At 40.1% G+C, this 11,679-nt stretch overlaps 1 protein-coding gene and 2 long non-coding RNA genes across 7 annotated transcripts; 2 read left to right on the plus strand and 1 right to left on the minus strand.

Annotated features, from left to right (window-relative positions):
* Nucleotides 1–638: 638 nt before the first annotated feature.
* rhof (ras homolog family member F) lies at nucleotides 639–11,640 on the minus strand. 5 transcript variants are annotated; one of them, XM_052050890.1, is made up of 7 exons: nucleotides 11,508–11,640; nucleotides 7,370–7,508; nucleotides 7,151–7,238; nucleotides 5,479–5,588; nucleotides 2,844–2,978; nucleotides 830–1,862; nucleotides 639–799 (listed from the first exon to the last, which is right to left on the minus strand). In XM_052050890.1, the coding sequence occupies exons 2-6, from the start codon at nucleotides 7,505–7,507 to the stop codon at nucleotides 1,650–1,652; spliced, it is 684 nt and encodes a 227-aa protein (XP_051906850.1). In that variant the 5' UTR covers nucleotide 7,508; nucleotides 11,508–11,640; the 3' UTR covers nucleotides 639–799; nucleotides 830–1,649. The 5 variants fall into 5 exon arrangements, with proteins under 5 accessions (XP_051906850.1, XP_051906851.1, XP_051906848.1 ...); XM_052050891.1 differs by lacking the exon at nucleotides 11,508–11,640 and adding an exon at nucleotides 8,324–8,435; XM_052050888.1 differs by lacking the exon at nucleotides 11,508–11,640 and adding an exon at nucleotides 7,658–7,803.
* LOC127591158 (uncharacterized) lies at nucleotides 1,814–2,976 on the plus strand. Its single transcript, XR_007959830.1, has 2 exons — nucleotides 1,814–1,961; nucleotides 2,814–2,976. It is a non-coding gene; the product is annotated as an uncharacterized LOC127591158 (long non-coding RNA).
* On the plus strand, nucleotides 3,825–7,510 carry LOC127591156 (uncharacterized). Its single transcript, XR_007959828.1, has 2 exons — nucleotides 3,825–3,950; nucleotides 5,272–7,510. It is a non-coding gene; the product is annotated as an uncharacterized LOC127591156 (long non-coding RNA).
* Nucleotides 11,641–11,679: the final 39 nt, after the last annotated feature.

Below are 11,679 nucleotides of genomic sequence, written 5' to 3' on the forward strand. Positions count from 1 at the left end.
GTGGCATTTGCCCTAGTGGGTTACCACGTCAGCAACAGTCAGAAATTCTGGGTTTGAATCTCCACAGCGGCCTACCTGTGTGGATTTTTGCCTACCGGATTGAAGACTTGAAATTTTCTTCAGGTATGAATGTGAATGCGTGTTTCTTAATTTGTGACTGATTGGCAGGATCTCATTTGTTTGTCCCTATGTCCCAGACATTGCCTGGCGACCAGTCCGTTGTCTATCCCTGGACGATTGGAGGAAATTAAGGACGGATGGTGTTCAACTTTTCTCACACGAGTTGCTGTTTTATTTCCATGTTTATGGCCTCAAAGGTCACTGCTACAAATACCTGTATGTAAGTACTGAAATTATGATTTTACCACTGAATTTTCATAGGTTAGTAATAGACCATGTTGTTCCCAGTTTGCCACCAGATACAGAATATATTTCATTCGTTTTTACTTTGGATTGCTCTTCAAAAAATGCTTCATTTTTGTTTAGTTTGAAATTACTTTAAGTATTTTTAGTTTTTCTTGTTTTTTCCAATACACAATGTCCCCAGAAATGTTTGGATGGATAGCACAAAAAAGTGAAGAAAAAAAACCCCAAGATATTTCTTAGAACATTTATTTTTTAATATTCAGTGCTTTCGCAATACAGATGCAACCAATCTTATCGAGTTCCCCTCAGAATGGTGCAAAAGATAGCATATCGTAAAAAATGTAATAAAAAATGGGGGTGGGTATTTTGAATGATCTATTGACATAATCATCTCACATTAATATCTTTTGAAACTTTCTTGAGTCATTTGCAGCTAGAATATTGAGCATATACTCACATAAACTCAGGATGTGAGTCCTATTTGGCATTGTGCTTCAGTAACAGGGTCAAAATACAATCATTTGTAATTTAAAAAAAACAGAAAATGAAAATATTTTTCATAATGAGAAGCAACATATACACAACCGTACTCGAGTTCAGCATACCGCGATTTGGGATGAAATTTTAGGACAAACCTAAAATGCGCATTAACATTTTAGGGTGAACTTAATTTGACGTGGTTTTGACTGCACATTTCCAGCTGTTCAATTGTACTTTGATCACAGTTTGCTGTTTGAAAACAAGGAGCTGAGCGGCAAAATTCCCAAAGGGTGTTCAATCCGTGAAGATTTATAAGTATCCAATTGTCTGTATTTCTATTGACTATCAGTTTCGTCGTAGCAACCAACTGATGATGCGACCGCATGCTCAGTGGCCACGCCCCTCTCCGTTAGCTTGGCACTTAGCTTGAAGCCATCAACAAGCGTGATCACGATTGGGCGGTGAATTTCAACTTTGTAGACCGTGTACCAAATACTAAAGAGCGTTGTTGGCTGAAATATTTATCAAAAACCAGAAAGATGGTAATACTTCACGAAGAAAGACGTAATTTACCAAGAATAAAGCCCGAGACGAATATTTAAATTACAGTCGGACATGATGGATTCAAAGGCTTCGAGGGATAGTCGGTGTGGTACCCTGCTCCCTCTAGTGGTATGCAAAAGAAACATTCCAATTCCCAACTGCGTAACCACGTGGCTCCAACATTTTTTCAAACATGTCGCGCAGTGCATTTTGTATGTACAGTTCGGTTGTATTTGTACATTTAGGGTTAAGTTTTAATCTTAAGACAAAACCACGTCCGAGCAACCAAAATGTGCCGCGGTCATAGGAGGGCACAATTCCTCTTGCGTTTGTAGTGGTTTTGCTTGCGGCGGAAGGCCAAAGCCTTCTTGGTGGCCTCCCTGAACACGTCGTCCACGTTCTCCTGGTACTTGGCCGAACATTCCAGGTAGAGCTCGGCGTTCATCCGCTGCTGGGCGGCCAGGCCCTGCGTCCTCCAGCAAACAGGACCAAATTAGAACCGAGGAGATTGCAGTGGAGATTGGCAAGCAATGTCACTTGGGGGCACCAGGGGCCTTCCTCCTTCAGATCAGGTTCGAATCCGTACACTTTTTTATTTATTTTTGGCTCATTCATTTGCATTTGTATTTTAGTTAGGATTCAATTGCAAACGTGGTTGAAATCATTCACGCTTTATTTCAGTGAAATAATTTAATCGCCAACTCTTTCATCAAATAAATACTAAATTAATGAAATGTTTATGTATAAGTGATTTTTTTAAACAATTAATCCAGTAAACAATTTTATCGTTATTTTAAATGTGTAAACTAACTCATTTAAACAAAATAATGCATTTTTTAATGTTCTAAAAGATCACAAATATATTCATAATTTGGTTAATAAAATAATGTCTAATGTCCGTGGTAAATTGTTAATTTTACTAATTTTTAAACAAAAAAACCCCAAATGAAACAATTTATTTAGATAATTGTATAAAATACATACAAATATATTAATGACATGATTTCATATTAATAATTAATTGTCATATAATTACAATTATGATGATCAAATTCATCATAAAAATGTAAAATTGCTTGTACAAATTGGTATTATTTTTAAAATCCATTAAACGATTATTTCATTGTGTATGAATAAAAAATGTATTTGAAAAAAAAATCTGTTTAATTTGCATATTTCAAACTCATTTTCTTAGAATTAATTTGCCAGTTTCTGAATAAATTATGACAGAAATGTTAATTGTTTGACTTTTTTTTAACCATTACTGTTTTATTATTTACAATCGACATTAAAAAAAAAAAACAAATAAATGCACTTGAATGAACCAAGCTCAGGGCGAAAATGGCAAAATACAACAAATATTCCAGGACGCTTGACAATCTACTCTCACTTTTCACATTTCGTCATTTGTCTTGTAAATTTAGCCCGATGTTTGGCTGTCATGTGGTCCTCACCTGCGTGTACGTTACGGGAGCCTGGTTGACGGCCTTCAGCCTCCTGGTGCACTCTTTGTCCTTCCTGAGGTCAGTCTTGCAGCCAATCAGGATGACCGGGACTTCTTGACAGAAGTGCTTCACCTCCGGGTGCCACTGAGCACATTTGCACATTTTGACTTTTTGGGTGCCACTCAATCACAGGGTGCGTGTAGACAAACTGGGATTGACACTCACATTCACGCCTGCACACAATTTTGAGTCTTCAATGACACCAACATTCATTTTGGGGCACAAAGTGAACGCGATTGAACGAGTTTCAGGCCCACAGTATTTTTCCGTAAAATGTTTTTTTACCCCTTAACCACACTTAAAACATATTTGGGAAACTGAAACTGTCAGCATAAATGCATTCCTGTGTCACTGTTTTTGCTAGGTTTAAAATGAGCATAAAAGTGATGCTGATTTAGTCCATCCTTAGCATTTCACATTACATGTTAGCATTAAGCTAGTGCACATCCGTTTTTACAGTGGAACCCTTCTTATTCACAGTTTAAAAAAAATTGTTATACCAGAATTTTTGATTGTGTTAATTATGGCAGTTATAAGCGAGCGTGAATTATTTGCGTATTTTCGCCATTCGCAATTGGGCTTCCTCTCTATCCTCTGCAAATACATACGTATCCCCCCATGATAAACACGGGTTCACTGAGCCATAGTGATTAGCAGTGATGGATGCTAGGATGACCCCTAGATGGCAGTAATGCCTAAGGTATGTTCTTCCATTCTGTTGTAAGGGAATGGAAGAAAAGTATGCTCAATACAACGGTCTCTACTCAAAAATCCGACAAAGGTTTTGGACTCCGTGTGTGTGTTGTCTTTTTAAAGAAAAATAGCACTCTGTGCCAAGTAAGTAAGTTCTAAAATTGTACTTTATAAAAACACACAATAATGGCATAACTAAATAGAATGCAAATGATTAAACAGTTTTGATGCTTTTTTTTTTGCTTTGATTCAATTGATAGTGTCCTGCTCCATCTGCTATGAGCACCTTGGCCGGAGACGGTCAGTTTCTCAATAAGCTGCGGTAATTTGACGTTCTTCGCAGAGGACAAAGAACATATGCCTGTGAGTATCCTTCTATTGTCTGTCCCTGCTTCAATAGTTTTAACGCTCCTATGCCGATGTTATTTGTAAGTCATTCTGTGGCATTTTGTTAGCATTAAGCTAAACAGCCTTATTTAGTCAAGTCCACTTCACTGTCAAATGTGCAACATACATAAGGTTACGCTATGGGATTGGTTTCAATAAAAAGTGTAACTCGCTTTCATTTATGTTTAGTTTGACAGTAAACCTCTGTTGCGAGTGGCAATAAACATCTTGAAGCCTTTTTTTTGAAGAGGTTCAAGTGAGTTGAGTTGCCTGGACTGCCAACAAATCGGGCTCGTATCGGAAATTTTCGCCCGCAAGTCAAAGCATAACTCATCCGAAAGACATGTTGTATCGCAAAAAATATTTAAATCTCAAGGCACCGCTGGAGATGAATTTCTGAGTTGCATGGTGCCAATAGGTATGGCTGCACAGTAATACTTTTATTTTATTGTGTTGAGTGTTGATGTTGAGGTGTTGAAATGAGCATGCCAAGCTAACTACTGCATTGTGCGAGCTCGGAATCGTGCCACTTGCTCGCAAAATGACGTCATAATCACAATAGCGACTTCATCGGCTAAAACAGAACATTTGAGTAAGCTAGATTTGTTCAAAAGTGATCAGTAGGAACGGGAACTGTGTCATACGGTTGGTTAGCCGCAAAGTGCGCAGCCATGCACGCCGAATAAATTGCCTTTGAAAAGTAATCCGACGGCTCTCCCCAGCGCCGCTAGCGCGACAGTAGCAAAATGCTGGCAACAGGCGCCGTAGAATACAGTGTCAGCTAATCTAAATCAGGTTTTTGGCACCCTTAATTGCAGCGTAATTACATCTTTTTTTGGGGGGGGGGTTGCGCCCTTAATCAGCAAATGCACGTTATTTCAGAATGCCGTCGTGTGGTTCATGTTGTTCGCAAGTACCGCCAGTTTGTGATGGGAATGCCTTAGGGTTTAGAAGAGGAGTCAAGTCAGCCGTTGTGCCGCGACACGCTACTCGGAACAACTCCAAAATAAAAGCTTGGCGAAGCATTGATGTCCATAAAATATTTGGTTGGGTATGTTTGATTTTGAAGTTGGCCTTCTTAATGCATTGGCGGCATGATGCATAGCATGAACTATTGTTGCCGCGGTGCCTGCGTACTAGTAAGCTTCTAAACAATGTGACATTTTTTTGTGTCATATTAATACACGTGAATAATGCTCCCCCTGATTTGAGATCATTCTATTCAGCACAAACCTTTGAAGGCACAGCCCCGGTGACAAGCAAAGGTACAGATTTAGTACCTTTTTTTTCCCGACAGTGCATACAGACACGAGAGGAGGAAGTGGCTTCCCAATCTGGTTTTCAGCTCAAAGTCCACAGTAAAAGCAGCACACCGTTAAGTTAATCATGAGTCAAAAGAATGCGTGGCACTACAAACTTGCAATTCTCTTCAAACGAGAATTGCAAGTTCTCAAGCACGCAAACATACTTTTCCCATTGTTGTGCCGTGATTTACATCTTTTACCTTGATGGTCACATTGTCAAAACTGGTGGGGTTGGTCACGTCAAAGCAGACCAGAATGAGATGGGCCTGCTGGTACGAAAGCGGTCGCAGACGGTCGTAGTCCTCCTGGCCTGGAAGCACAAACGTAACGGCGAATTGCCTAAAGGGTATGCAAGCAAGCTCGGAAACCAGCAGACCACGCGCGGAGATCGGATGACTGGCAGGCAGGCCGGGAGCACATGTTCGAACGTTACGTACTATAGATGCGGACGAAAACCACATCCTGGCTTCGACTTCCTCTTTGCAATGATGTAAGGCCCTCTCTGTATGACAATTTACAACAGGCAGATAAGATGTCCACTCGTATTGTCTTACAGAAAATTGACTGAAGCTTTATTGCCCATTTGCCTTTACGGTGTGAAGCCGATAAACCTTCACATAAGGTCACCAAAAGGCGATTCGTACAAAACAATGACAGCGCTAATCTCGTCTCGTTTCTCTTTCTGTTCTATGTGTCTCTCAGGACGACCAACATAACAGAATCTATGAGTGGGAATGGTTAACTCATTCCCTCCCAAAGACGTTTTTAAACGTCTTTTCAGACCGGAATTGGCTGGTACTGAATGAGTTATATCTAAGCAGGGTTAAAGTAGTTTTTAGTTTTTTTTACATTACAGAGAGTTTTTCATTTGTCTTGAATTGTCTTTTTTTTAATTCAGTTTTTCAATTCGTTTTCAGTGCAAGTTTGTGAGTTTTATTCAATGTATTATTTTTGGGGAAAATGCTTTTGTTTTAATTTAGTATTTTATTTTCACAGTAATACCAAAAATAATGTATTACAAAAAAACCTCATGTAGGGAAAATAATTGACAAAGGCAAATCGAAGCATATTTTCACTATAATTATATTCAGTCTTATAAATGTTTCAATTCTTCTTTTTTTTTTTAAGATCTTGGCCTAAAAGATTTCTTCTTTGACAAACCCTTCTTCATTTTGGTATGATTCAGCTCAGAAAAGGTCACAGTGGATGTAACTGATCCTATTACGCAAATGATGCTGTGACGCCAACTTTGACGCCACTTCTCTCCCTTATATGCGATCGGACAACTAATTCATTGGCCGGCTAATTTAATCCATCGATATTAGCATTTACATTTATAAAATGGAGGGCGGGGGAATCAGCAGATTTATGATACATGGCTGCAGTTGGTTTTTAAAGTGCTGTATGAATAAAGTTGAGCTGAGTAATGAAAGCCTTCTTGCTTAAATGCTACCATATGTTGTGAAACGCTATAGACAGGCTTCTAGAAATTAGCATCAACGTGATAATTATGTACGATAGGTGGATAGTTTAACCCTTTCAGGGACAGCGGTTACTACAGTGGACAGGGTCGAGGTTATGGTGCATGAAAGGGTAAGAGCAACACATGCAGACATAATTTAACAATGCGTACAATTATAGATTCTTTATCCACCGCAAAGAATGACTCATATTACTGCATCTTACTTTGGAGTGACCATCTCCAATTATTGTCTGTTATTCTTGAGGTGGCCAAAAACAGAGTCAAAACTGTTGAATTGATTGTAAATTCTATTCATGTCTTTACTGTATGTTTTTGTAATGTACAGTATGACGCAGTGCTGTTTTCCAGGGAACGAAACCGTGTTCCAAAATGTCTTGAAAATGTCTTACCTGCTGTGTCACACACGGTGAGCTTCACTTCTTTTCCTCGAAGGACCACAGAGGTGGTATATTTTTCAAACACCGTGGGAGCATATTTCTATTGAAAATGGAGAACCATTACTATTGACATCATGATCAGATTTGGGGATTTAAATGCCCGTCATGAGATCAAAATTGTCACTATTTGTCAGTGACCAGAAAGGGCAAACGCGTTAATGAGCCTCTTACCTCCGGAAAGTAATCTTTGGCATACACCATGAGAAGAGAAGTTTTCCCACAGCCTCCATCTCCCACAATGACTATCTTGAGTTCCTCGCCCTCCCCGCCGCTGCCGTTACAACCGCCGGCATCTTTATTTTGTGTCATTCTGCTTGTAAAAAAAAGAGTCTCACAGGACCTGGCTACTCCCTCATTCAAAACCATGCATGGCAAAGAAAGGCTGCGAAATCAACACATGGGCAGGTCTCGGCTTGATTTCAATGCGAGTCTCATCTTTGAGCATGTGTGTCTGCTTACCACTTCCCGTTCCTGTCTACCCGACTACAGATGACACCTCGCGATTTTACCCTGCGTGCCGGTGTACAGCGACTTGTGCCTATGACCGGCAAGCGCACGCTGCGCCTCCTTCCTTGATTGCAATGGGCGGGAACGCCTTTTGTGTGTGTGTGTGTGTGTGTGTGTGTGTCTGTGTGTTGTGTTTCTTACTTTCTGCCAGATGCCTGTTTTTACACGCTGTCGAGAAACACGACAATGTTTCCCAAGAACACAATCTTATATTGCATTCAACCATTTGGCTCTGTTTGAGCTTTTTGTAATAATGCTCACAACCAACCTCATATGCGTTTAGTAAAAACAACTCTTGTGAAAAGTCTCAAAACATGTTATTATACACTAAGTGTATTTGCTTAATCTATTATCTTTTTTTCATTCATAAATTAAGGAAATTAGCGAAAGTGTAAATGCAAACAGGGCCGGTGTGCCACACATGGTCCACTGCGTTCTTTCTTCCAGTCCTGTAATAGGTTTTGCATTTAATTAGCTATTTTTGCCTCCTAAAGTTGATATTTTTTGATTAATTTATATCATTAAATCATTTATTTGTTGTCAATAATGTGATGATAGATGCTATTCATGAAATAGTGATATAATAGCCTACATCCCTCCATTATCTAAGCCACTTACCCTCACAAAGCTTCATAGCGAACATCCATCCTTCCATTTTCTAATCCGCTTATCCTCACGAGGGTCGCGGGCGTGCTTGAGTCTATCCTAGCAGTAGGCGGGGGACACCCTGAACTGGTTGCCAGCCAATCGCAGGGCATAAAAAGACGAACAACCATTTGCGCTCACAATCACACCTAGGGATAATTTAGAGTGCTCCATTAGTCTGCCATGCATGTTTTTGGAATGTGGGAGGAAAACAAAGTACCCGGAGAAAAGCCACACAGGCAAGGGGGGAACCGGAATCAAACCCTGCACCTCGACGCAGACATGCTAACCAGTTGGCCACCATGCCGCCTAAGAGTGAACAGATTTTAAAAATGTATTACACAATGAGATACTTAATAGTAATTAAATTGTTCCTTTTTTATTTTGAGAGATTAAAGCAATGATTCCAGTACATTTTATTTATGAAGATTTTATTGAGTGACCTATGTTTAATTTTCAATATTTATATGAATACAGTAGTTCTGTTGATATTTGATCTTTTGTGTGCTTTGTAATAGAGGTTGTTTTAAAAACAGTCGTGAGCAAAGACAGCAAGTTCAATAATATTAGAACGATCATGAATTGTTTTGTTGAAATTAACTGTTTTACAAACCATTTTACATCAGGTCTGACCCATCAAGTCCCTTCTAAAAATGAAACATGGCCCTAAGGCACAAAAATGCAACCATCTGTGGCCTCTAAATTTGGGTTCAAATACACACTCGCAGTATGTTTCCATGTTGCTTTTGTAATGTGAGCGCATACCATTTAAAGGTACATGGGGGGGGCTCATGGTGAGGAAATGCAGCTCCTGTACAGCTCCTGTATCTAAATAATCAATTTCTGTCTCGTGATTTGACATGACCAGCACATCTAATGTAATCTTTTTTTAGCAGTGTGTGAGAACAGCAGCGTTGTGATGACATTAACCTGTCAGCACTGTTTGTAAAGCCTGTGACAGGAGCAAGACGGCTGGAGGAGTAAGTTTAAGATAAAGCTAATTTGAGTTTGTGTTTTACAGATAAGATAGCGAAACCAAATGACTGTACATTGTGACCTTCCAAATACAGTGCTCGTATCACTGTCTGCCTCTGGACATTGTGAGTTTTCACAAAATGACTCTAATGGAATAAGTGACAAAATTTACTGTCACGTTACCCTATTGTTTTGCTGAAACGTGTTTTTTCTTTATGTCAGTGTTGTTTCTCAAATCATCCAGGTCACGGTAATCCAGAAAAGTCGAATCAAGGCATTTGAACATCTTATTGACTTTGTTGTGCTTTTTCTTGTTTAAAAAAATGTAACCTGTGTGGCGGCCCATCAAGCTATCTGAATAGATTTTTGGAATACTAGTGGCACAGTAGGTTTTTCCATGGGAGGAAGGGGGGGGGGCTCATATTTTGTTAAACTGTCCCTTTAAGGAAGAGAAGAAATTGACAAGCTATTTTCTTGTCCTTAGCGGTCATGCTTAGGTACTGAAATTCAACCAGTTTGGTAGGTTTAAATTAAAAATGATCGAACACTAGTGAAGTCTGTTCATATGGAGCACATAACAAGCAAAAGAACATAATGTTCATATGGAGCACATAACAAGCAAAAGTGGAATAACAAGAGCAACGAGTACTTACTGGTCCTCCCACAAGTTTATTTAAAATATCAGTCCGATACAGTACTGCAATACAATTACATTCGCAAAAGCTAGCATATAAAAGCTACAAGAAGCAAACTAGAATAGCAATTTACATCTCTTCAAAAGCAATTTTAAGGCTAAGAAATTCAAATGACAAACCGTCGAAAAGGCTTAACAATCAAACGGGGAATGGGGGTAACAAATGATAACATCTCTGTGACCAACTACTTATCGATAAAAAGGGAGTGGTAGTCCACGGGTCTTTTTTTGTCAAAATGGTGAACAGAGACCAGCTTTTGTTCACCGCGCAGGGAGGCAACTGTCCAAGTCGAGATAGTGGGGCAGGGCTGCAGCCCAATCCGCACTAGAACATTCCACAATGTTGAATGGCGCAGCACTAATGGGCGTTTTTTTTTTCAAAGCCTACAGACAATAAGCGTCTAACTGCTCGCTCGTATAATAAAACGTTCACCTTGGGTACACACGCTTCTTCTTGGCTAGTTACGTGTGTGCGTGCGTGTAAGTGTGTGGGCGTGCGCGCGCGCGCAAGTGAGAAGAAGGATGACGGGGGGAGGGTCGTTCAAAGCTTGGAGAAACGACAGCCCCGTGACCTGCTTCATGGCGGAATGCCTAAAATAAACACGGCGAGCTGGAAAAACAGGCCCCTGACACATGCTCGCAAAGTCACACAAATACAATAGACAATATTAAGCCGCGCCCAGACACGCCAAACAAGCGCATCCATTTTGTTTTAATCGCGTTTTACTTGTGTTTTCTGGCCTCCGCTGACATTTTCGAGGTTGTTTTTTTCCACCTTGGCCCGCAACAGAGCCGCTGTAGATTTCCCATGACCTAATATGGAAACACAGAGGGGGTTTGCTGAGCCCGCGTGTTGCTATGGCAACCCCCGCCACAGATCTCAGATTACCGCCTTCCGTTTTGGGAGTGAGTCAGTGAGCTGCAACCGTCGCCATCTTTTATTTCTCTCTTACGTCGATTCTTCGTCAATTTACTTCGGTTGTTTAAGTCCATTCATGTCAAAATGGCACGTTTAGCTAAAACGCCCCGTTTGGAGTGTGAAAACGTCGAGAATTTCCATTTCTTCCTCCCGAATGAGAGAGGAGCTCACCCACCAAATCTAAAGCACAGGCGCGCTGCATTGTGTGTGCGTGTGCTCGAGAAGCCATTTTGAGAGCGAGCACAGCTGAGAAACTGCTCGTCATTTTTAAATCTACACGCCACCTAAATAACTATTGGACAAAGGGAAAGAAGTGAAAAGTCCCAAGATTTCTCCCCATTAAGACTCGTTTCCTTTTTACAGGCTTGGATTACATATTTTGAATACCAGCCGTAAGTCTACAATATTGACAAATACAAAAGTATGATGTTACATACGGTAAATTGCTATGGAAAATTGTTGAATCTCACTTGACAAGTGATCACCATCCTCTTATGAGAATGCCTTCAATGTAGATTCATTTTTAGAAAACAAGCAAAAGTGAGTGAAAAAGTGTAAAAATCAATTACCTTCACAAACAATATTTCCTTGTGGTTTTAATGTGGTGATGCTTAGTGAGTGGTGGATGTGGAAGAGGTTTTTACGGTTGCTCTTGTCCTGTCTTCAAGGAGAGAGAGAGATGGTTTGCATATTGCCTAAAACAGATGATGGTTGAAGATGCGTTATTCGAAGGGTGGGAGG

This window comes from Hippocampus zosterae, chromosome 18 (assembly GCF_025434085.1).
Source record: "Hippocampus zosterae strain Florida chromosome 18, ASM2543408v3, whole genome shotgun sequence".
Taxonomy (NCBI): domain Eukaryota; kingdom Metazoa; phylum Chordata; class Actinopteri; order Syngnathiformes; family Syngnathidae; genus Hippocampus; species Hippocampus zosterae.